Genomic DNA, 27,390 nt, shown 5'->3' with positions numbered 1-27,390 from the left:
AATAGAAAGAGCTCTTATTTTAAATGCTGATTTCTTGACAGAAAGATGGCATGACACACCAGCTCCAATAAAGTCAGTTTCTCTAATTAGCTTATGCTATTCCCTCACCCTCCATTGTAATACCTGATTGGCTTACTTCAGAAAATGGAAACAATTAAACTTCTATTTATTTTTATGCTTCCTAAAATATCTATCACAACTGTTTAGTTGGGAATTAGTTTGTTGTTGTTTGGTTTTTTTTCTTTTTTCTTCTTTTTAAGGTATACTTTTGCATTCGTTTTCCTATATTTCAATCACTAGTTTTGATGTAATGACACAGTAACATTCAGAGAAAAATGGAAGTGATTGGATGGACTGAATGAAATGATTTTCATCTCACTACATCTATTCTGTACTGATGAGCAGTTTATTTAACATAAATCATTAAATGCTCTTTTCTGCCTTTGAGTAAATCAGGGCTAGGATAACTGGCAACTAATTGGCTATCTTCTCTGTTCTACTAACAGTACAGCAATTAGCACTTCTACAACTAAACAGCACAGTCCCTCTATTGGCTTTTCACATTCTTGCATCAAAATCAACCAACTAAAATTCTTAGAACAGTTTTGGAAGTCTTATTTCCACTCAGAGACTGGAAATATTGAAACTGCATTAGAAATTTGGGAAAGAGAAACAAGCTGCAACTATAACAGCAAATTAGCTGGTATTAGAGAAGTAGCTCCAGTGCTTTTCCTAAGTCATATTAAAAAAGCAGGAGTAAACATGATAGTATACAAAATATATATATCTAGTTAATCCATCAAAATCATTCTATCACAGCAGTCAAAGAACTATCAAGATTCCAGACAGAATGAGAAATTTTTGGAATGGAATACCTACAGTGACAATGTGTAGAGGATTAAAAATTCGGCTGTATAAAAGGTTATTGATCAAAGTATCTGAAAAGAGCAAGAACTGCATTTCCTAAAAGAGCACTGTAACAAGGTACAGTCTTTCCTTCCAACAACAGATGGAACAGACACTGATTAGTTTGTTTATATGAACATTTAAAATAGGGGTGCTCCTTGGTCAGTCTTTTAAGGAAAATAAACCAAAGCATAATATCCAGCACAAATATCTTTTATACTGTGCCTCAGAGTGGTTGTGTGGTTTTTGTTTGTTCTGTTTTTGTTGGGGTGGGGGTTTTGTTTGTTTGTCTGTTTGTTTGTTTGTTCTGTTTAAAGAACAACCTTCAGCAACACAAATAAGTATGGGAAAAACTTCGCAAACATAACAGACTCATCTCGCAATCACCTGGACCAATATCATTCCTGTGTCTCATCTGGCTGCCCTGTGAGTTTCAAAAGTTCTGTACAGGTAAGATAAATAACAGGAATATATTAATAAATTACTTCCTATTTTATAGATAAAGAAGCAAATCAACTTGGGGGATTTATCAATTACTCCTTAAAAAAAAGAAAATATTAAAAACCCACCACTTTGTTTTGGGGATTTTAAAATAACCAAGATCCAAGAAAAAAAGCACAATTTTGAAATTAAAAAAATGTTATGTCTTATTTGGAAGACATCAACACTAAACATCACGATGCTTTCAATATAATGATCTCTAGAAAGGCTGGGCATATACAAATAATACTTTTACTAGTATCATGTAAATTAATTTAATTCCATACCTATCTAGGACCACTTTGGACTTTTTATTGACAGCAGAAAATATTTCACAAGTAACCTGTGGATCCCCAAGTTATTTCTTCTTTGCAAGAAAATGATCCAGTCAGGATGGCATGAATAATCTGTTTCAAAGACCTTGCACTTGACTACTAAGAAATCATTTATTAAATTGTAACCATTTGTGCCAGTATTGCACCATCATTTCTGGAGATTAAGGAATCACTCATATGGAACTGTATCTGCAGGCCTGTTAGTAGGGAATTTTAACTCGTTTGCGTATCCAGTTAATTTCAGAAAATGCAAGTTGCTGATTCTAGGGTAGTTTGTTTTTGTTCTTGTTTTTTCTAAATCAAAATGGCACATGGTTTGATGGCAGAGAGGAAAATCCAAGCAGACTGGATGATAGTTTCCTTTCAGTGGTACAGTAGGTATCCTGTTACACAAGACACAGCTGGATTTAGTTGTAGGAGCTAATTGCTATTTTGTGCAACTCTGCAACAGTATCAGTAGCATCATGGCCATATCTCAGAGAAATCTACACGTAGCCCACTGGACTTTGCTATGTTAAGCAAAGCTGATGGCAATACAGTCCCACATCACACGCTAATTTACAGATTTTTACTAGGGTAAAGAAAAAATATGGCTGTTGAACTAATTAACTATTAAGGAATTATGACTCCAAAGACGGCTTTCAATTTTCTCCACTAGCGAGAAACAATATCCTACAACATTCTTAATAGAGTCAGAAAGTGTTAGCTAATTCCAATAAATCAAGTCACAGAGAAAATGAAACATGTGAGAAAACTGGATATTATAGTTAAATTTATAGACTTACAGACTGCTGCCTTAATCACAGGCCATATCACCTGTAATATCTTACATTGCTGTGCCTCCTGGAGGAGCTTATCTCTCTCTATAACATAATTATCAGTGGAGTAGAATATATATCTATATATCTCCACATACAAACACATACATATATATCCAGTAAAAGTACATTGCTTCTGCATTGAGAATAGAATAACAATCCACAAGGGCACTAAAAGAAGATCATCTGATGTCTAAGTCTAGATGTAATCTTACACACATTCGAACAGGCTTGCCTGGACTTGGCTATGTGAAACAGCTTCAGATGTGCTTCTCCTATTCTTAACATATGAGACATGTATTTTCAAACAGTTAAGCACCTCATCCCATATCACAGGTCTTTAGATTACACGTGTAGCTACTAGTTAATATGTCTTCTGCTGTAAAACTGATATCCTATAGCATGGAACTCTAAGCTGTTAAAGAACATTAAACAAAAATTATGTGCGGCAGAAGTGGACACCAGGACACCAGACAGATTCAGATCTTCACTGATGGAACAGTGACAGCCAGCAGCAGCTATGGTGTGACTGAATCTGTACCACCCATTGTCTTCTCAGGTGGGAAGCCCACAAGTGTGTTATCCACTCAAAAGGACTTCAGCAAATAATTCCAGCTGAAGGGAACTGACCTTGGAAGGATCTATACTACAAGCAAATTCCACATAAGTGAGAAGCTGAACAAGTAGTATCAGTGATTGGAGCCTCTGACTCTGTAAGTCTTCAAATATTAATTGTATTTTGGCTACACGTAAAGCCTTGCCACTCCACTGTTCACTTCAGTCCTTCTGAAGTACCATCAGCATGCTAACAAAATGTGAACTAATGGTAGAAGCACCATAAACATACAATAGAACCTCAGGTGGTCCAACAAAGCCCCACAAAAACAAAAGTAACACGAGCTCACTTCAGCATTTATATGTAAGATCATTTGTAATTTTAGAGACAAAGAAAATGACCTGGAACATTTGAAATAAATAGAAATAGTACCATTTTTCTGCATGTCTTGCAAATTGCTTTCTCTTTAGCTTTATAATAATTGAATGATTTGCATTGAGGAGAGACCCCTCAAATTCAGGAACATCAGTTTTAATTTGGTGGAATAAAAGGAGATCAAAACATTTGGCCTTGAAACAGAAGAATTAGCCATGGAGAAACTAGCACCTCTCCATAATTAGATTTATGAAATTCACAATCCCAGTGCTTAGGAAATTGTAAGCTTTAGAGATAAACAGCTAAACGGAATTCAAAACAGTCTTCACTCCTTTCTTCTGCGTAATGAGCATTGACTGCCTTTCCTGAAATGTCCTCAGAAGCCCTTTCACTGGTGTTACTTCATGCTTTCAGATTGATTTTTAACTAAAAGTTGATTTCAGCTATATTTTGGTTTGTTATTAGGGACTCATATGTCTCCAAAGAGTGCACTGTGATACTCCAGCTTTGCATTTCTATTACTATGTTGTGATTTTCAAAGAAAAAAAAACAAGCTGAAAGTTAATTTAATCTAATGAATAATAATGACAGATAGAAATCATTAAAAATGAGTTCTTAAATGGTCAGACTCAGTAAACACTTTCACAAGGAAGCAAAAAAACTCACAAATAAATCAGAATATTTTAAGTATAATTATTATTACCAAGAACAGAAAAATGGAAAAAATATTCATGTAGTAGGGCATCCTGCTCCAGTTATAATGTTAGGACTAGAACTGGGAATTACAAAGCTACATAACATGCTTTGCTAATTTCTTAGTTGACTCCATGCAATGGCTTACATTACATTGGTAATGCTATATATAGCTATCCATCAGACAATCATGCATATTACTGTTTATTTTCCAAAACATATGCGGTCCACATAACATATTTAGAAATAGAAAGTATATGGCTAAATCATTAGTGCACATGCTGCAAAAATGTCCATTGTAACCAGATAACATGTGACATTCCCTACATGTGTGCATGTTTCTAAATATACGCTGCTTCTCTTTTGTACATTCTCTCTTAGATACTTATCATTTTGCACTTAGCAATTTGGAACACAATTAACACTGACCTGACAACTTCTAAGACATCTTAGAATAACTTCACCCCCATCCCCATCTTTTTTCCTCCTAAGCACATGTGGAAGGGACAGATAATTTTTTCAGTTAGTGAGCAAAATGATTTAAAAGAGAAAGAGAAAAGATGTTTATAAAATTAACCTACACTTGAAATGTTTTAATCATGCAGGCCCCTGCAAAAATAATTACTTATCGAGTCTTCTGAATCTGTCAGCTGGATTCAGTTATAGAGATATCTGGGGGGAAGGTGCTGCTTGTCTTCTGACAGTGGGATCGGGACAGCATAATTTATCTTATAATAATAGATTGGCCTTTGTAAAATATGACTTTCAGACACTGATTAAGATGCAACTCAATTGCTGTTTCCCTTCCTTTTAATTTGATTCATCATATGTTGAATAGTTGTAAATTATATTATGAAAGAAAGATTCAAGTCTGAACATGCTCTAATGACAGAAAGAGGAACAGAAACCTTTCTTTGCCCATATAGCATACAGTATTAAAATTACATTACTCACTTCAACAAAGTGTCCTTCAGTGTATCTGCAAATACAATTTGCTCCTATTTTCAAATAATTTTAGATTGTCAGAATGAAGTGAAGTAGCTTTATCAAGACTAAAGGATTAGAGTCTGACAACGGTAAAAGGGTCAAAGTTTCTTTCTAACATAACCTCGGATGTTCTTGACAGTTATAGGTACTACACCCAGGTTTTATCCACTTATTTAAGGACAAATCAGCTTTAATTGTAACATGTCCCTTTGGAAACAAACACTTTTGCTTATATTTCATCACAGTAAATCAACATGAAAAAATGTTCTTAATAATATTTTTCCCATTTCGTTGTACAATCATTATATAGCTATTAGCATGAAACACATTATTTTCACTTGGCTGTTTTCAGATATACGGTATCTGCGCTTGGCCTGACCCCTCAGTTCAGAACATTACATCCTTGGGACATGCTACAATCACAAACAGCTGTTTGGAATGCTTTCTGCTAACTCAGAAGAAAAGATAACCATATGGAGAAAGAATGAATGAAACACTTAAATCTTCTTCTGAATTTCTGTATACCTGAACGCATAGCATCTTTTTGAATGCTTTCATAATCATGCCAGTCCTTCCTTTTCAAGCCATCAGTCCAGGTAAAGAACTGTCTGTCTCCTAGCCCCAATGGAAGTGTCTGTGAAAACAGTAAACAAACAAACAAATAAATATATATACATACATATATGGTTTGTATTATTACAGAAGAACATTTATAATATGACACAGGCAAATAAAACATTTTGTTTAGCCAATGCAAATATTGAAACTTCACTGTGGCAAATAAAGCTATTTTTCTTAGTGTGAGAAAACCATGAATTTAGTTCTTGGCATATAATTAATCGAAGTATGTCAAACAACTTGTGCTTAACATTTTTCTTTCCAGCAGTGTCCTGCTGTGACTGTTTGGTAAGATGCTCATGGAATGTAAATGGACAGTTAAAACTGAACAGGCTTCAAAAATGCCTCATCCTTCAACTCAGGAAGTACCTTGATTTTTTCCTTAAACTATCACTTGTGCAAAACTGGAGTTATAGTTACTGAGCACCTTTCAATGTTTCCCTTTAATTTGAGGGTTTGGCGAACTCTGAAATCCTGTACATTTTTCTTCATGGTAAGAGATAAGGGGGAAAAAACAAACACCTCTCTCCCCCCCAGATACCCAGCAAAAAAGCGCTGCACAACATGCAGTTGGTGGGTTGAGTCCCCTTTCCAAACTGCATATTCTTGAGTAAAGCTTAGAACTGCTTTTTGCTTCTGAGCAAATTTGTCTTTCTACAACCTTTCTTTCTTTACCACTCTTTCTGCCAAATGCTGGCATTTAAAAAAAAAAAAATAAAATAGAGAAGTACCATTAGAAGTACACAAAATTTAGATCTGTAGAAAGCAGTACAAAGGTGCAGAAGTTTTCAAATAAAGGTAACCTTTTTCTAAATGTTTAATTTACAAAAATGTGGTAAAAGAAGTGGAGAAGATTATGATAAGCAAATATGATCTACCAGATCTGTGCTGAAGTGAGGAAGCAATTCATTGCTGCTCAGGAGCAACATGAAAACTCTAGTTGTGTTAATCCTAGGTTTGAAACAGCAAATTGTCCAGAATGGAGGGTATACATATAACGCATGTGACAAATGTTATCACAGAGTGAGTGAAAACACACTTGAAAAGCACTTCCATGGAAGCAACGTTTCATTAGTCTTCCACTAGGAAATACTGCAAGCTCTGCAAAAATCTTATGCATATATAAGAGTGATGCTCTGAACTTCATGTATGAAGTATGAAAACCCAGGGAACATTGGACTCACCCTTCTCTTCTTACTGATTTTACACTACTGGCGGCACGGAACTGGACAACACTCAGTGGCTCCAAGTGAAGTTGTACCAGCAGTTTCAGTTAGGGTTTCTCTTTATAGGACTGGCAAATGTTTGCCAGGCTACATGATGTGGATCTAGTAGCAAAGCCACCCTTAAAACTGGGGTTCAAAGGCTTTCAGAGTTGTAAGCAAGAAGTGAAGGACGCCAGGCATGGCTGGTTACCCTTAACCAAAGGATGCTAGAAATTCTGACTGAAAAAGACCCATGCAGAAAATACCTGCTTTGGGTCAGCTGATATTTGTGAAAATGTTAGATATTCAGGGCAAAGTGTTGTGAGCTCAATGCTCTCCAATAAATCCCTGAGTTACTGAGAAAAATCCATTGCATCCTGCTACAGTGACCTACTTTTTTAGTTTGAATATTAAAGGTAACTTATATTACACATCACCAAAATGCAATGCAGCCTGTGTTTTTTCTTCTGTTACATCTTTTGCAGACATATTTCAAGAAAACACTCTGTTCTCCTGTTTTAATATAGTACAAGGCAGAGGTTCACACGTGGAGGAACTGAAAGATATCCTGATAAAACTACTTCATATTATCAAAATATTTAACCTGTCATGTCCTTGAAATAATTCCTAAGTTCAAATAATGCTAATATTCTAACAGTAATGTCAAATAGCTTGTTTCTTAAAGTCAGAAGTATAAGGTAGAACACAGGCTGCAACAGTGTTAACCATGATTCTTGAGCCCAAATTCCTAAAATCATCCATTTAAAGCACTAACTGGGTCTTTAAAAGTCAGGCCCAGACAGATTGCCTTCAATTAAACTTCTATCCCTTGTCAATATTGGTACAGCTAGTGTCAACCACTTGGTCCCAAAAATTCCAGACTATCAAAAGTAACAAAAGCAAGATAAACTTTACTTCCGTGAACTTTTATTCCTGTGCTGGCTTCTTTCCCTAAAAATAGTGATTTAAATGGCAAGTTTGCAGTATACTGAAAGAAAGCTGAGTAGCAGAGCTTACAGCTGGTTCCCTGTTGCCTATTTGTATTTTGATACCATGACTTTCAAAAAATACTAATTACTTCTAGCTACTTTACCTGATAACATTTACAAGTCTAATGCACCAGGGGGCCCTCTTGCAAGCATAATATAGTTAAATAAATACATTCATGAAAATTAATCTAGCAAAAGGACAAATATAAATCCAAATGTCATGTGATACACAAAAACCTAACTGAAGTCTTGCTGTGGCTCTTATTTCAGAAGGGATACATTGCCCTAAGAGCAAATAGGAAACAAATGCAAAATCATAGTGTTGGTGCCATCATAAGTCCCTGTTTAAAGACTGAGGGTTTTGTTTGAATGGTTGGGGTTTTTTTTGTTTTGTTTGGGTTTGGATTTTTTTCTTTTAATAATAAATTCTTTAACTCTTTCCCATCAAAATACATACTGTTAAGAGAAAGCAATATCATGATGATTTCTTAGCTCTAACATCCTTTCAGTGTAGGGGTGAATGAAATACAATGCCCTCATCAGTGGCTTCCTGAGAGTGGCATTCAGATACTCTCAATGGGGAGTGAACATTGTGGCCCTTAGAGAGACTGGACCTCACTAATTTCAGCCTGTGTACACACTAGTTTTACCTACGCAGTGAGCATGAAACAGGGCTTTGGAAGGGATGTAGAGTTTCACAGCCAGGCTCTCTGTAAAGAGCAAGAGCTTTGCAGTGAAAATTCTATAGCTCCAAAGAAATCATAAATGTCTTCACTCCCTCAACTAAATATCTCCTTTGTCAGCAACTGAAGGATATTTTTTTTTCTTCCTTTTTTTTTTTTTTTTTGATGTTGCTATATTGCTTAACAAGATACAAAAGCACTTGGGAAAACTTCCTTCATTTCACTTCTGCCTAAGGGTAAACAAATTACAGTTTGAAAGACTTTAAAACACAGTTTCGGGAATGTTTTAAAACTGCTAAAAGGCTCCGTTATAAAACTCTGCCTAAGTATGCTCACATGCCTCCTTCTTCCAGATGACAATGACTGGAAGAGCCACCATTTCTAAAGCATCTCTAGCTGTCAAGTAAGCAATGGAAGGAAAAGAAAAAAACCAACCAACCAAAAAAAAATTAATAGTCTTATTCTAACCTTGTCTTCACCCTAAATACTCTTCTTTCTCAGGTCTCTGTCTTTTTGGATACATTGACTATTTCCACTATTGTGCAACAAACTAGAGCAAACTGGTTTTGTTTTACACAGGCTATAATGATCTGGTCTAATGGCTAGATAATAACCAAAAATGACCAATGTGTTGTAATGGCTAGATAATAACCAATAACAACCAAGATATATTGCTACTTGTAAGCACACACAAGAAAGCACAGAAACTACATCCCAACTTCTACAGTCAATCTCAGAAAGATACGTTATGAGTAGGTGATTATGAAGTCACTTCACAAGTTCAAATGTGCTAACAGATACTGATTCTGAATTTTCGCTGAGCACATATTTAACCATAAACTGATGGGCTAAACTGAAATAAAAGTAACCACACTATAGAAGCAGAAATGCTACAGAAGGAAGCAAAAGGAATTCTCCATTTTAGGGGTAACATACGAGCAACCAGACCAAAAAGGATTAAATTAATGCTACAAAATATCTCATGACTTCAGCATAAAATTGGGTTTAGACATTTAAACAAATAATCAAATAAGCTTGGCTTCCAGCACATAAAATTTAAAAATTTAAAATTTATCAAGGATTATTTATCTGTGGCTAAGCAAATTACTGAGCCATAGATGACGTGAGACAATGTCTTCTGGAGAATGTGTTTGTTATTTGCACATTGTGGGTTCTCATAAATAATGGTAACACTGCACAATCGGTGTGAAGTCTTACGTCTGCATGTGTCTGTAACTGCAAGACCAACACTACTCTTTTGTATACATGAGGGCTAAGAAATGAGAGGCAGAACTGGAGAACATTGTAGTTCCTTCCATCACAGGCAGTAGGGCCTTCTTCCAGTGGAAAACAAGGTATGAGAAAGGAGAGGGCCCAGGCACCCCCGCTTTCCCTCCAGTACCTCATCCCAACATAGAAGCCATGCTTATATAAATTCTTTAATGATAAATCAATATATAGCAATGAAAAAACAGCACAGATGATTAGCTGAAACATACTCAGGGTTTTCTCCTCTAAAACATTTCTGTACGTCACCCACAAATAATGCAGTCTGCCTCTTAAAGTCCCGTGCCTCTTGAACTCAAGAACTATTTTTATCATTGCAGCACTATCATAATAGCAAATATCACTCTGCATACAAAGAGCTGGATTTTGACTGGATGTCAAAAAAATCCTACAACAATTTATCATCCAACCATTTGTTATATGTAGTATGCAGCTGTGAGTTTCACATTTTTAAGTGTTTCAGTCCAAAAGGGATTACCCACCTACAGTAACATTACATACAGCATCTGCCTTACTATTTCATTTTCACATTAACCTCAAACCTTTTGGGATGCAAGACTGATGCAGTACTACATAGACTCAGAAGATTCTTCTCCTCTAGAGAAGACTCAACATCTGGTTCAATTACAGAGAATATGATAAGCCCAAAAAATAGCACAATTATCAAAAACTCAGAGACTATTAGATCCCTCAGAGAGGGAAAAAAGCTTCTCTGCTGTGACATTTGAAAGCTCGAACTCGGAAACAAGTGCCTTCATCGAATAACTCATTTATTTTTAATTTTACTCTGCGGAGGCAGACAATTAGAGGGGACTCAGGCAAAGGAAGATGATACATCAATGGAAATGCACCTTTCTAAAATAAAGAAGAGATAATTACAGATTCTCTTCGAGCCTGAGGATTTGCTCACTAGCTTGGGGGTTATTTTACTAAACACCAACATACAATCAAATACTGCATTAACAAAACATCATATGCTGATCAGCACAACCATTTCCAATTGTTTAATGAATTTTAGGAAATCATCTTCCCTAGAACATAAGCACTTGTTCCTGCTCAGGAAAAGATGCACATGGGAATGTAAGGCAGTAAAGAAGTGCTGAGATTAGACACCTTCAGGGATGTTTCAACAGAAGCATAAAAACAATCTCTGACTCCCCTTTGTTCTTGAAATAAAAGATTTTGTATAGTGTTTATAAACAGTGTTGTGTAAGACAGATTATTCACTGGTTTTTTTTTTCCCATCCTCCTGACACAAATAACTCTCAGGACTCTAAGCTCTGACCAACTACTCTGACCGAACAAGACAACAATAAAAAAATCCGAATCCTGTGAGCAATTAAAATAATTCCTTTATGAGAATTAAGGGTCACTTTTTAAAGAGTGGTGTCATTGGATATACTGCCATAACCCTATGTTTACTATAAATCAGCCGCAAAATCGCAACATGTCTGTTTGCCAAATTTCTGTTCTGGTATTATTATAAGTATAGGAAGACAGACATTCTCCTGAAGCTTCTTCCCAAGCGTTCAAATGGTCGTGAAAATTAGTTGTTTTGAAAGATTTCCCCTTTTTCTGTTTATGTTAAATGCTAGCACAAGATCATCAAAGTGAAATATTAGCACTACAGGACCCAAATCTGAAGTCAAGAGCTCTCCCACTTACACATATAAGCAAAATCCATTCTGGTGCAGTGCCTGGCTGAGGATATTAGAGATGAAAACCAAAATATTATTTCCCCTAAGGATGTGCTTGATATAAAGCAGCCTGATCTATAGAATAGGTATAAAATCCAAACATCACACTATTTCAACTCTATGCCTTTCTGCTTAAGCTCTGAATATCGTCCATGTGGCTCTCCTTTCCCGTGCCTGACGAAAAACCAGAAAAGGTCTTACATTTGGACTTGTGACATATTACTGAGATCTATGTATAAGTATTATGCAGAACAAAGACATGCAATACAGTCCTAAAGCATCTACGAACTTCCCATCACAACAGAATGAAGTATTGCACCTAGTAACTTGGATCTACCAGGATATTTCCTAAAGATACCAGGAGCAAGCATTGCACAGTCTGAAGATATCAGTTTTGAACCCCCAGGCTACATGTTCCTCAGGGTCCTTCTGCCGGATGCTGTCCCCCTGGGAGGGGAGCAGAGGCTGTGGTGGCACCCACCCTGCCCACTGGGGCACCCAACACTCGATGCCACTTACAGATGGTTCCGGTCATTCCTGCACCGCTGCTGGCCAGCCAAGGCCTGCCAAAACTGCTGTCACTTCAGGGACACATGAGAGATGTCCAGGGAGAAAGGGAGAGCGGAGATAGCCAGAGGGATATTTGGGGGACCTTATGCCACAGCACCGCCCCTCCCACATACTTCAAATAACTGACTGCTGTAGATCTACATATACTTAGTAGGTTGAAAGACCCTGAGGAGGAAGCAAAGTTTGTTCAGTAAAATCCAGAGAATTACTATTTGCTACCAAGAGAAGGTGGAAAAGGCTCTAAAGCTCAGAAACTTTCAAAAAGAAGGAGAATGCAGAATACATTCAGATATACTTACTGCCTTTTAATTTTATTTTTACTTTATTTTTAACTACTTTCAAAACATTTCTAAAAATAGAAGCCTGGATTGTTTTCTAAACCCTTGACTTGATGCGATATATTAGAGAGTTGAGGACATGATTAATTTCTTCATATGCTCAGATTTCCTATGCCATTTATTTGTTATGCCACAGCAAATAAGTGCTCATGCACTGACATTTACATTAGTAGAAATAATTAGCCCAGCACATCAAAAAAAGGGCAGCACTTGATTTAGTCTATGATGTCTGAATGACTCAAAGTTATTTCATTTTTGAAACACTTATATCAGACTTGCTGTGCTTTTAGTTTCTAGAATATCATGGACAACCTAGTAGCATCATGCCATCAATTCCAAATTAAAGCTGTTAATAATGTTATTTATAAAATGCCAAGCTCCCCAAGCATTTCATTACTGTGATTTTTATAGACAGGTATAAAAGCTGTTATTGCTGCACTATGGTTATATTGTTAAAGTCAAAAAACTGCAGAAAAAGAACAGTTAAAACATGAGTTCTAAAAACATCACAATTTCCTACTGACCCAGTATATGAGTGCTTAAGCACAGGGTGAATCAAAACTCTACAAGGATGTATTTGCATGCTGGGAAGTTGGGATTTATCATGTCATATTATGGAAGATTACAGGCGTTTAATAATATACTTTGGTATGAGAAGACTAACAGCTTCTTTAGCACAGATACTGTCTTGCATCCATCATTCACGGATTAAGATCTTGCAGGATGCACTGCCACTCAGGATGTAGAATTTTAAACACACATATTTTACAAGTTATCAGGGAAAGGCTTCATGGACTCCTACTATGTTGACTGTATTAGGTGTTACCCGAAGGAAAGTTCTGAGCTTCGCAACTCTGATGTATGTTGATACTATCTTCAAAAAAATTATTTCTCATTTCTTTTAACATCTCAGTTTTCCAAAAACATGCATTATCACCTCAGTGAAAGGACCACGGCAATTCAGTTAATTTGTTATAACAACAAGTTACATGGCATCTCTTATTACTGTAACACAGAAGCAACCAGAAGGTTGACATTTGCATTTCCTGACTGCTATGAATGACTCAAGTAACAGAAGTAAAAGAATTCTAAATCCCCAAAAGAATACAGCCGAGTGGGATAGAATAATGCCAAGTAGCTATCCTGGGCACACCACAGTGTGTCTGAACAGATTTTTGTGTATTTCAGTTAAGTGTCCATTGCCTTTTGCACTTTCCCTCTGCACCACTAAGAAAGGTTTGGCTCTGTCTTCTTTACCCCTCGCCGTCAGGTATTTATACCCACTGGTAAGAGGAGTATGAACACTTCATCTTGTTAAGGTTGAACAGACCCAGCTCCCTCAGTTTCTCTCCATACAACAGATGCACCAGTCTCTCTGGGTGGGGTTGAAGACATCACTAGTTTCACAGACAGGGAATAAAATGCACTGAAATCTAAAGGAATTTGGACTCTGCATCTGTTGAACACCATAAATTGGCAAAGGTGACTAGCAAAGTCTGGCTTCCTAAATGACACAATTTCAGCTGACTGTAGAACAGGAGGTAGGGTCTATACTGAAGGGATAATAAAAAATGATTCTTCAGAGTTTAGCAACCCCCACCTGTTTTTGCCTGCTAGTCTAAGCTGCTGACAGATTTGCTCTATAACTAAAATTCCTAAACCAATCTTTTCTTAATGTTTTATTTTCACTTGTCTCAATTCCAACCTGGTGAAAAGAAACAGAACTCAAGTAACAGAGGTGTCTATGACAGATCTAAATGAACTAAAGCACACACTGAAACTGCTGCTCTATCCAGGTCTCCTCCTTCAACTCAAAAGTGCTTTGCCAACACACTAGGGCAAGATTCTGCATCCATACTTGACTATTCATTTTCAGCAAGTGTAAAAATCATACCTGATGTTGTGTTAATGCTGCGTATTTTTAATGACTGACTCTTTCAGAAGTTATTTTTTACATTAAAAAACATGAAAAAAACAAACAAACAAACAAACAAGAAAAGAGTTTGAGGAGACTCAGCAGGAATTTTGCCAGCACAGCTGTTGGTCAGTTTTTCAACAAGCAAAGGTCTCTATGAGACCCTTCTGATAAGCAACAGAAACAATGATTTTGAGTGACTCCTGAAAGAATTCATCATATGACAGCTTTTAGGTTTTTTTTTTTTAAGCACCGGAAATTATAAGTATGTTATTTTATATAAACAGCCTTTCTCTTCTCCTTAAAAACAAACAAACAAAAACAACAAACAAAACACAAACAAAAACCAAACACCAACCAAACAAACACAAAGCCCCCAAACCTAAACTAAACCCTATGTCCAAAGCAAAGAATCCTATTGCTAGTAATTTTGTTAATTTTTAAAATGTAATTTTTTTTTTAAAAAGAAACAAAGATAAATCTATTTACAGTTTGGGGACTGATTAATTTTTTACTACCTGCAGTTTGAAATATTGTAAGGATTAATACTAAAGATATGGTACCACTTATTGTTAACAGACTTTTCAGATATCCATGTTTTTCCACATGTTTAGAATAATGGTGCGTAAGACAACAACAATTTCAAAGAGTTTTTATTTTTTTTTTCTCCTTTGGTGCACCCTGTACTCATCAAAAATTTCACTTTATTCACAAGTGTTCCATTCTTCAAATCTCAGTGGTACAGCTGGTAACAGTTTGCAACAAGTCTGATACCACTGACTCAGCAGTATCAGAAAAAAATAGCTACCACTTATTATTGCTTTTTTATAAATAACTCAAGCTGAAAATTTTTTTCAATAGAAATTGATTTTTTTTGGCCTAGTCTGTTGCAATAGAAACATTGCAAAAAAAATGTCAGATGCAGATACTAACTTTATCCAAACTTGCAACCTGGCATGTTTTAATGCTAAATAAAAAGTTTAGTATAAAACACGCATTTCTGCAGCAATGAAATAGCATATCCCATATTTTTTACTTCAGTATAAAGTCAAACTTAATTTGGTCTCCCAGAGTATTTGTAAAAGCCAATAGCCTTCTATGAGTACTTTTTTTAACTGTTACAATAGAAGAGTAGTAGATATTTTAATGAGCTTTAAAGTCTAATCTCTATAAATAAATTACAATTATATGAAACAGCCTCTGCATACAAGTGAAATACAGTAACTGTTTTACACTGGTGTCTGAACATTTTCCTAAAAAGAAGAAGGAAAAGAGTATTTTTGAAGTTGTTTGCTGATCCACACCACAACAGAATTCATGTTCCAAGGCCACTTATTTGCAGAATACTTAAGTTTCTGGCAATACCCATACAGAGGAGGAAGAAAACACTATGTTGTATTGCTGAGTGTTGCACAGTGTTAAATGTGTTTACAAATACTCCAGACTACCTATATTAAAGAGTAAACTTTAAACTACCTATATTAAAGAGTAAACTTTCATGCAAAATAACTTGCAGAAAGTAATGCTGTTCCTATTAGAAGTCTCCTTCTTCCTGCAAAATCATCCATCAGTTCACGAAATGGTATTAAAACACACCAATGACATGTGTCATTAATACCTGATTTTGGAATTTGTAGTTTAGGTTACACTGGATTAAAAAAAAAAAAAAAGAAAAAAGTAAATGAAACCATGATGGAAAAGAATTATTATCTTGCACTTAAAGGAGACCTTGAACGAAACTCATCTGCTCAAATGCAAGTGCCAACTCTTATCAGCAGGCTTCTGATGCTGCAGCATATATATCATTACTCAATCTCTTGAAGAATTCTTTCCATTGGATAATAATTTCCATTGTCTAAGAGATTTTCAAACAAACTGCACAGACTGCTGCAGAAAGAAAGCCAATTAAACATAACTGACAGGTTTACATTCTTGTTCAGCCTTCTTAAGACAATACAGAGCTGATAAGCAGACCTCTTCCAAGGTCTTCGGAAGCACGACAATTGCTGTGCTTTGTGTGAACTCAATGCGGATTTACTGAGGGCAATGGGAGTCTTGCCAGTGCTCCCAGCGTGATGAAGTTTGGAACTAAAAGAACTAAAACTTTCAGTCATTGCAGATGTTCACAGATGATCATGAGAGAAGGCTAAGAGTCATGTACTTTTAAAAAAACAGTCCCTAAGCTATGAGCTACAGACTCTGTTTCACTTCCCTGTGTAAAGTTAGATGACATTTAGATTACATTTTTTCCAGCTTGCACCCTTTTTCCTGCTATTTTCTTTTTTTTTTTGGGGGGGGGTGGGGGTGAGGGAGACAGAGGGCTTTGGTTCTCATGCTTTCCGAATCTGACTTAACTCCACGCTCATTCCATTCTCAACCTCATACTCATTCCCACAATGATTTTCTTTCCTTCCTTCTAAGTGTTTTTAAGTCAAACTATTCCCATGCAAATACCTTTTTATAGGTAATTCTCTAAAAATAAATAGAGGAGATCTGACAAAATAACATTGTTTAGTACACTCCTTTCATGTGAGAAAAAGGTTTTCAATCTCTTTCTGCCAGCTAAACAATAGCACAAGAATATAGTGAATACCTTTAACATTCCAAAACAGAATAGATTTTGCTCTCCTTTACCCAAATCCAATTAATTGCCAGAACAGGTCAATTAACACTGAAGATATTCTGAAGCATCTTAGTACTAAGATATTATGGCAGCTCCTGGTGTTTCCCTGTCATGCACATTGTTGTTGAAAGCCCAAAACTCGATTCACTACTACAAATAGTTTTAAGCCATGTTTTGCTGTGTGAAATACAACAATCAGCCACAGAATCATAAAAATGTATCTGGAAGGTTTTTTGAGACATAATCTTGCCCCACCTCAAATCAGGACCAGGTATGCCTAAATCACTTCACTGAAGTATCTAACTAATCTGCCCTTGCAGAACTCCAATAGCAGAGACTGCACAATCTCTCACAGCAATCTACTTCAATACTTCATTATTCTTGCAATTAGAAAACTTCCCCTTTCATCTAACCTGCATTACTTGCCGTAATTTAAGCCTTTTCTTTGTTCTTTTCACCAGGGACAGGAATAAAGTATTTCCTTTCCAGTAGCTAAATTTCATGGACATGAAAATTATTCTCTCCTCTAGACTAAATGCTCTTATTTTTTCATCTTCTTCTCAGCTCTTGTTGCTGACCCTGGGAGTATATGAAACTTTGAAAAGAACAGCATTACTTTGTTAGTAATTGGATAAGACTAAGGATAGCAAGTGTAAACTGCTTATTAAAAAACCCAAACAAGCCAACAAGAAACATTAATACTAACTAGACCAAAGAACTAAAACAAGTACCTGGAGGTGATAATTTCTTGAAAATAAGAAAGATTAAATTATTTATGGTAACATGCTTTTTCCCTCTGACTGACAATAAAGTAACCTAATATACCCATGTTGTGCATTCATACACTTCACACTTCCAACCCAATCCAAATGTATTTTATGAAGCATTAATTAAAAGTGGAGAAATTATTGAAATGCTCATAGATATTTAAGGCAGTCAGGACAGAACTATGTCACAAATCTGAAAAGATACTGAAGTTGAACAGGATTCATATACTTAAAATTACCAAACTACTAGCGATGGTATCTACCAGGTCTTGTACTTCTCCTGCTTGTGCCTGAACAAATGCTGATTTTTCCCCTAGCAGTGACAGCATATTTAAAGAATTCAGACATGCACAGAAACTCTTCCCCAGGTGGGAGAACAGGAACAGGAGTAGAAGAAGGGAAGACTTATGAGAGGTTTTAATGAACTATTTCAAATTCAAACAATGACCTCATTTTTTCCTCTGAACCAAAAACTTTGAAATTGGACAAACAGATTATCCTCTCTGTCAAATGCCATTTAAGCTGACCTTTCCATTTTATGCCAATAGTTTTCAATTATAGAACCAATCACAGTGTATTTCACTGAACAGAGTACTGTGATTAATTAAATCTAATTTTATCAACAGCCAGAATGTGAATAGCATATTAAAGTAAGGTGAAATAACAGCTTTGATTGATACACTGAGTTTTAATTTCTAATTCCTTGTCTCCCACTCTTTTAGTAGGAATTAAAGGTTACACATCACTGAACAGGGCAAGCTACTGTAACTCAAGCATAGCTTCCAAGATTTGACCTTCAGTTTTCCTCAGACTGTTTTTTCCCTTGTAATATATAAACACTAAACACTGATAGTACTGGAGCTATGTGGAAAGTTGTGGGTTTTTTGTGGTCCAACACCTGTCCCTGCAAATGACAACCCCACAGTTCACGCCATGTGTCTGAGGGTGTTGTCCAGTCTCTTCTTGAACACTGTCAAACTTGAGGCTGTGACACCTCCCTGGGGAGCCTGTTCCAGTGCTGCACCACCCTTTGGGTGCAGAACCTTTTCCTAATGTCTAACCTAAACCTTCCTTTCTAATAGGGGTTCATTACTTGAGTTAAAGACCACCTTCAGTCTTCTAAGAACCAGAACCCATGCTATGTATTTAAATTTGCTTTTGCTTATTAATATAAACAGCCTAATTTTCATAGGCACCCACAGCTTCTATTGATGTCAGCACTTAAGTCTGAAAATGTTAGTGTTAATTACTATATCTAAGCATCCTGCACTTGAGAGCCTCCTGTGACATTGCACCAAGGAACTGATGGAAAGACTGTGCTCAAGAGCCATCTAAGTTCTGAAAAAGCAGGGCAGACAGAGAAATGGTACTGCACTTCCCAAAGCCCTCATCCCTGAGAAAAGGTGCTGCAACATGGTCATACAGATTGCTTCCACAACCTCCTCTTTCAAGGGCAATTTTTCCAGTAAACTCAAGATCACAGACCCTCCAGCCAGCCTCCTGCTGGGTCACAGCTGTGGTGCCGGTTAACCCCGGCCCTGCAGAGGCTTTCATCCCAGCAGGCTCACGGCTTCTGTAGGTTGGCTCTCCCCAGGCCTCCTGGCTGAGAGCTTCTGCCTCTGCTAAGTCTCTGTGCATAAACATAAAACACTCTTATTCCCTCCGTGCTACCTTGGCTGAACTCAGTATCCTTATATTCCCCAACAGATCCGATATCCAGCTACGCTTCAGTGGCTCTCAGGCAAACTCCAGGGCTGCCTTAAAGGCCAATCCTCTCTACAATCAGGACCATTTCTACCATGCAGACACAGAGGAAAAATGATATTATTTCAGCTAGCACCATGAGTAGCTGTTCTTTAAAAATTGTCTTTTTACTGATGACTGTTACAATTACAGGGATTAATATTATTAGTCCCCTTTTTCTCTTAGCTGGATATTTCAGTGCTCAAAAAACCTGAACTGTTAAATGTCTGGGGAGGAGTCAAGAAGGAAATGCATTAAATTGTCGGTTTAATATATATTAGAATCCATGGAGACATTAAATTTCACTTTTTGTCTATGAATATTGAACATTAGTGAGGTCTCAGGTATGAAGACATTCAAGTGAAATATCAGAGATATGATTATGCTCATATATAAAGAAAGTTCACATGGGAAGCTAACAAAGGTCACAACCACAGAACTACCATAAAACTAGAACATTAAACAGATGAAAAAGAGAGATGCAAGTAAATGTGATTTTAAAAGGTCTATTAAGAAACATATGTGTTTCCACAAGCAGAAATTTCATGTAAAAAGTCAAAGACTGAAAGTAATTAAGTACATAGTCCTATTCATGTATGTATTCCTAACAAAGTAACGTGCAGACTGAGAGCCCAGAGACATCACTTGGGTGACTTGAGAACAATTTTGGAGGAAGCTGACAAGCCTTAAAATGAAGAATTTGTAAGCACAAACAAAATCATAGTACTAGCCGCATCCTGATATCCCTTGTTTCTCCCATGTCTCCAGTTCTGGAGACTACAATGCCTACAGCTATAAACATAATAATTTAAAAATCCCAAACACACAGTGATTATATGAAAATACAATAAGGCTGCATGAACTATTTGCATCTCAGCATACCCAAAACATAAGGAAAAAAAAATAGGGATAAACAGGAAAGAAAAAGAACACAGACCAAGGAAGTGACAGCTTATTTTTTGTACATTTGTAATTTATAGTTTTCTTCCTCTACCATTTTATTCATACACATAACTCTTCCCTACGGATATAAAACCAGATATTCCTTTCTTCAAGCCCTGAAGATAAAAAATTCTAGTTACACGAAAACCAACCTGGGAGAGATTCAGTATTTGGAGGCACAATCTAAGCACATTTGACAGAAACACAGTGAGGTAAAATTCAATACTAGATGTTCCATAGATAAAAAAACAGCACTGAAAGTCACAGATCTCCCTAACTTTATGCAGAAACCAGAATTGTGTATCGAGGTTATATCTGAAGATGTAATTCTGTAATACCAGAGTTACTGGCATATGATGGCTAGCACAGCATATGCCTGATGCTTATTATCCCTTTAACTGCAAAGGTTTCACTTCTAAATGTTACATTATCACTCTGGTATAAAATGGCTTGGTACACATACGATACAATGGAATATTAACAGTTCAACAGTGATTTGTAAAATATCTCAGAAATATATTTAAAGATATAGAGATATACAGTAAGGTTCTTTCATTATATTATAGTGTCTATCACCACATTAATTTTAACATTCACCAATACATGTGACTACAGAAGAACAACGCAAATATCTGTACCCCTAGATCTCACATAAAGCCGTCTGAAAAAGTCCATCACTTAGTAAAGCCGATAGCTCACCACAAACCCTAAATGAAGCAAACCTCTGATAGTCTTTTACTCCCAAGCCATTTTCTGAGCAGCAAAAGCCGAATCCCCAGAAACACCTGTGCACAGTCTTGTACACCCCTGAGTTCACACAGGTGAAGCCTGTTATTTTCTAATTGCAGGTGAATTATCAAACCCAGTCAGAGTGAAGAAGAAAAAACCTGAATTTCTGCTCTTAGATGGGCTCAGCATGAACGATGTTAACAGAAGTAAAACAAAAGCACATGTTTTTTTACTAAATTGAACACCCACACCTCTGCATTCATGCTCACTGAAAATCTATTGAATACAAGATTTTTTTTTTAAATGGAATTTCAGAGTACAAATAAATCTTATTAGGCTTATCCCCATGGACACATTTTCAGCACCAGTATCAAGAATAGCTGTAATTAAAGTTTTATTATAGATCCTTCACTATGAAAGTGTCCAACAGACCTAGTTAAGAATCATAAGCCTACTATGCTCAGTAGCAAAACCTAGTTTTCGCCCAAATGTGTTTACAATCTAAGCCTAAACAGATGAGCAGAGAAATATTAGCAATGAAACAGTATCATTCACCACAGAAAATTGTATTTTGTGTGCACTATGAACCTAACGAGTACTAAATTCAAGATACAGTCATAGAAACAAATTATTTTTCTTTTTTATTAAGGAACAGTTACATTACTTCAGAGAAGTTTGCCTTGTGCTCCTCCAAAGCACCTACACAAAAGGCAGATCAGGTTTTAGGCTGAGTTTCACTGGCTGATGAGAGTCAATGTTTCAAGACCTAATGAAAGAGTTGGGGGATAATCTCCACACCTCTTGGGCATTAAGATCAAGAGGAGAATGCTTCATGTTTTATACTAGGGACAACAGAGTGGCATAATCAAGGTAGCAGGCTTCTCCTTGTTCTTTGTCAAATCCAGGGAGAAAGATACAACAGTAATTGAGACGCTGATGCCTGAACAAATATTCAGCTCTACAGATGAACAGGAAAAGTTGCATCTCCCTGAATATACGGAGAAAAAGCCCTAAATTTTCAATTTGCTTTCAAACAAGGTATGACACACTATCCTTAAATCAGAAATAACACTTTAGCTCCCTAATTTTTCTTATAATTAGTCTGGAAATTTTATAAAATACTATTTTCTTCATACACACCCTTGTATATTAAACATACCTGTTGGGTTTTACACAGTCAACTAGACCCGTGCATTCCTGCCCCCCAGTATGTACTTCTTTATCTCACTCACACAGGTATGGCACTGATGACATTGGTGGTGATGCCAAATTGCACAAATAGCACTATCAGTAAAGGCCTCATGTCATTCTGCTCTTTCTGTAGAATATGTGCATGATATACAGTGCTTTGTCAGGTCATGAGTGCACTCATTACCTGAATCAGGTCCATACTGCATATAAAAACTCTACAGAAAGTGCATCACTTGGGTATTGCAACAACTCCCCCATGATATGTCCTGACTTGGAGAAGTCCTCCATCACACATCCTGGCATGCAAACTCACACCTGTCATATGTCCACGGTTTCATTTTCATCGGGTGTTCTGTATTTACCACCATTCAGTACTGATTCAGGACCCGTGTAAGTCAGTACTTGTCATTAATCTATGCTCAGGTATTTGTCTATGTCAGATGGTCTGTATTCAGCACCATATAGAAATGGTTTAAGAACAGTTTATTTTAATGTTGCTGCCACCCAATTTAACACACAATACTCACAATGCAATGAGTAAGAACAGTTCTCCTTAAGCTGACCTGAAGAGGAAATAAGAGCTTCAAGAGAAGCTATAACTTAGTCCTTCTCATACCAGAGGGGGGAAAAAACCCTTCAGTTATTATTAATAGTCTCTTCTGAGATGAAAAATATAATAATTTCCTCTCTATATCTAATATCAATATCTGTAGCAAGTGAAATTTTAGCAATTCATTCAATAAGCAATTCAACTAAAGCAATTCATTCAACTCAAGACTCATTCAATTTCTGCAGCAACTGGCTGTAGCTTTTTTTGAATTCATTAACGTTTTCTACATCTCTTTAAAGAATGGGATCATCCTTTGAATCAGTGCTTGATTAATCACCAGGTGCCTAGGGCTAATGCATATGTGGAAAGGGAAATCTCATTGTGGAAAAAATCCTCTGGAAGACTTTGACTTGGATTTGTGTGCATATATATATATATATATATATACACATTTATAAATAGCTTATTGTTTCTCTCAATGAATTAAAACTATTTGATAAAATGTGATTCTCAAAACAGAATTTAGATAATGTAATCATTATAAATGTTATTCTAATATATTTTCCCCAAATACTCAATTACTAAAGTGTAACTTGATAGCAAATAGTTACACTATGGTTGTTCTCACCAATGGCCCAGCCTGGTCAGATCACCAGGCTCCCAAGCAGTGGGCTGACCTGCCTGCTTGGCCCTTGCTGCTCCCCTCCGAGTCATACACTGAAAATATTCCTCACTTTCCCAAATTCAAAAGGCCTGAAAAACAGTTTTAAGTAAAAAATACACAGCTCACCAGAGAGCTGGAGATACGTTATCTAGAGAAATATAAATCAGTAAGTGGGGCATTATATAATGTGAATTAATACTTAATAGTGATCTAAGTAATTAATCATTAAATAATGTGAAGTAAAAACAGTATAAAGTCAGCTAAAATGTTAACAACAGCAGCCACAAAACCACCAATACAGGACCAGACTTGTGAAATGGAAACTAAGAAAAAGTCACATCTTAAAGAGAGTTTTCTCCAGAAAGTTGTTCTTGAGGCGTGAGACCATCCATTCACATGGTGGTCTGCAAGACAAAACACAAAACTCAGCACCATCCACAGCAGAATATCTCCTCAAGTTGCTTATTAAACATTACTCAAGAAATACGGTAAGACTACGGTAAACTAAATCTGGGGAACAACAGATGGAGGTCAATTTTCTGTGGTTCACGGTGAACCTGAGTTTACAGTGGCCCAGAGCCTTCCTCAAAGTGCCTCTGGTGCAACCAGGCAGCCGGGTGACTTCTGGACTGGATATGAATCATTTACAAGAAAAACACCATACTGCTAAGGCCATAATGTGGTCAATTAAATTAACGTACCTGAAAACAAATGCTACACATCACAGAATATACTTGCCATAACACATCTCTAGTCATAAAAAGGGGAATGTAAGGTAAAATAAAACCAACAATGGAAGGGAAAATCAGAAAGAAAAAATGTTTGCACTGTCTGTAAGTCAAATCAGTACTGAAAAAAACCTGTCATCTATTAAAAAGGTCTTGATAATGGAGATATTACTAAACAAGCCACTACATGAAACACTGATAACTGATGTAATTTGTTGCTTTAAAAAGGGTAATATTCTAACAGGGCAGAATGCAGCCTATTAAAGGCAACAGGCTGTATCTGTACTAATACATTGAGAAGTGCCTGGGAGTAATTTTGGGAAAGGGAACATGGCTCTTCATAACTGTAAACTGTTAGAACGATCTCTGTCACCTTTCCATCCTTTGCCGAACAGCCACATGCATTTCTGCAGTGATCGTATTCCAAGCAGCAATTTCCACCAGATGTTTTTCATCGAGACACCCTGGTTTAGATACCAGGTGCTGCACAGTACAGATGCTGACCACCCTCTGATAGTTGGCCACCATTCACAGCAAAGTTAAAAATTTGGGCTATTACATAGAAGAAAAGCACTGCTTGGGCAGAGAATTAATGTAACACAGTCAAACAGCAGCTGCCACATCACATAATCCAATCTCTCTCTTCTAACATTTACATTTTACAAATGTGAAAAATATTAGTAAACATTTTCATACCTGCAAAATACAGTTAACTGACTTCATGACAAAAATTTATAAACCTGAGCGCTGCAACACTCCTAACTCTTGTTTTTCATCTCAGTAAAATCAAATCCTCATAATACCTGCTGAAAAGACTAGAGGCATTACTTGTTGTGGTAACAGAGTACTGAGGAGCATGAAAAAATTTTCATTAGTGCAGTTATTCACAAGGTTTTCATGATCAGTTGCTACATTTCAATTCAGGCACATGAGAGATACAGTAATATTATCTAAAACTGCAAAAAAAATCATCTATAAAACAGTACTTGCAGACAGCAATAAAACATTTAGTTACATTGTTTATCATGTATTCATAACCACTATATCTTGGATGTTTATTAACTGAAAGTAGAGATAATTATTAAAGTGCCAAAGTTGTTTCCTGTACTTTCCTGCTACTTACCGTCAATAATACCAGCATACAAATGGTGCATGACAATAATTTAATCACAAATACTAAAGTATTACAGCTACTGTACATTCAAAAACGTATGCAGACAAAATAAAAATCTTCATGGTCTCTAATCTCATTGCCAGCTAATTGTTTTCTGCTTAGTCTTCACAGTTTAGTATAATAAACATGTCTATACACATCTGCATCAAAGTTGTGACCTGCATTTGACATTACAACTGCCTTCGGAAAAGTGCAACCTGTTTCAAGAACGTATTTCGACTGTGAGCAGCTGCCACAGGTAAGCTGCTGACACGTTACTGGAATGCCTGTCACCTTCTTGGATGGCTTACAGAAGTGTCGCCGGTGGTGACTGCCATCACAACGTAAGGACTTCACTCTTGAAAGAAGCTTTTGCTAAAGAGCATGGCTAAAGTGAGGCTGAGTAGTGGGTGACATAAGAACAGAAAGAAACTTTGTGTAATAGAAGGTCTCTTGCCCATAGGTGCAAGAAAGGGCCTGGCTGAAAAAACAGTTAGTCTAACAAGTAAGGATGGACACGCACAGGAGAGCTTGCTGTGTTTTGTCACTCTTCCTGAAGATCTAAAACCTTCATACACCCTGGGTCACTGACCCTTTGCATGTCACGAAAAGCCCATGTTGCTTATTTTATTTGGTATGTTGCTCACAATGGGCTATACTACAGAGTAATTGCTCATGGGCAAGGAACTGGGGTGGTGGGGACATGTTTTAGTTCTTGTGCAGTCTAGCATCCTAGAATGTTGTGCCAGGAGGAAATATATTAGCCCATATGAATGAAATAACTCCAGTACAGTGTATGTATGTATGTACCTTTGTATGGGGAGGACCCAGGAGATGCCCATATGAGCACAGCACCCTTTCCTGCAGGGTGAAAATGTAGGAAAATGCAAATATAGCCTGGACTACAGTCCTAGAGTACACCATTCCTAAACATGGTTATCAGAAACAAAGGTGGAGGGTGCACTAGGAGCTTAATTCAAGCAGCGTTGAAGAAGTATTTTTATATAACATTGTAAAGCACCAAAGAAAGTATCTATATTTTAATTGGGTGTCATGTAAGCAGCACTATTTTTAAATTATTCTCATCTTTGTGCCTGTCTGGTTTTCTGCAAAGCTGCCTCTTAGAATTTTTATATGCTTTTTAAAATTTCCAGATAGATACTATTCTCAAAAATGTTGGCATACGTTTGTTTGTCCAGTTACAGTTCTTACTGAAGTACTACAAAAAAAACCCAACATTCTTGAAGTGTCAAAAGACAATGATTCCAGAGAATAATGAGTATTTTCTTTTAAAGGAGAGAAAAAATGTTCATAATTATGCAAAAGAAGGCCTGATCCACCAACCTGTAGCATTTCCAACTTGCAAGCAATCTGGATGACCTCAGCAATGATGCATCAGTTAGCAAAGGCTTTGTCAACTTACAGAGGTCCCCAATCTCTCTTTCCTGAGGATAACATAAGGTCCTTTATGTACTATGACTGTACTACCTGTTGGACTGAATATTTTCTGGCAAACGGGTGAATGTAAAGGAATAAAATTTCCACACAAGGTTATCTTATGTGTTCATAGCAGCGAGGTATAAACTGTAGGTATAAACTACATCTATGTTGAACCTATTTGTTTTGTCCATTAACTTAGTCGATTCCCATCACAGAAAAATTAAAAGGGCTATACTTTGGAATTCAATGCCTATTTTATTTATATTATTTTTCCGTATTATGAAATTTTGCTATTTGCAAACTCATTAAGATAGATTTCAATTTCCATAATATATGCAATACATTATTTTCACCATTCCCAAAAGAAAAATAAATCCATCTGTGCTAAAAGGTGGAAGTTTTATACCA

At 36.5% G+C, this 27,390-nt stretch overlaps 1 protein-coding gene across 1 annotated transcript in view; it reads right to left on the bottom strand.

Moving 5' to 3' along the window:
- GALNTL6 (polypeptide N-acetylgalactosaminyltransferase like 6) overlaps nt 1–27,390 on the bottom strand; it is a gene marked incomplete at its 5' end in the record, with an annotated part of 446,353 nt that overhangs the window by 277,758 nt on the left and 141,205 nt on the right. Inside the window, one exon of the mRNA XM_080344483.1 lies at nt 5,676–5,784. Within this exon, the coding sequence (XP_080200609.1) occupies nt 5,676–5,784 (109 nt within the window). The remainder of the gene's footprint in view (nt 1–5,675; nt 5,785–27,390) is intronic.

The sequence above is a fragment of the Nesoenas mayeri genome (genome assembly GCF_963082525.1).
Source record: "Nesoenas mayeri genome assembly, chromosome: 4".
Taxonomy (NCBI): Eukaryota; Metazoa; Chordata; class Aves; order Columbiformes; family Columbidae; genus Nesoenas; species Nesoenas mayeri.
This window is presented reverse-complemented; position numbering and strand designations above follow the sequence as displayed.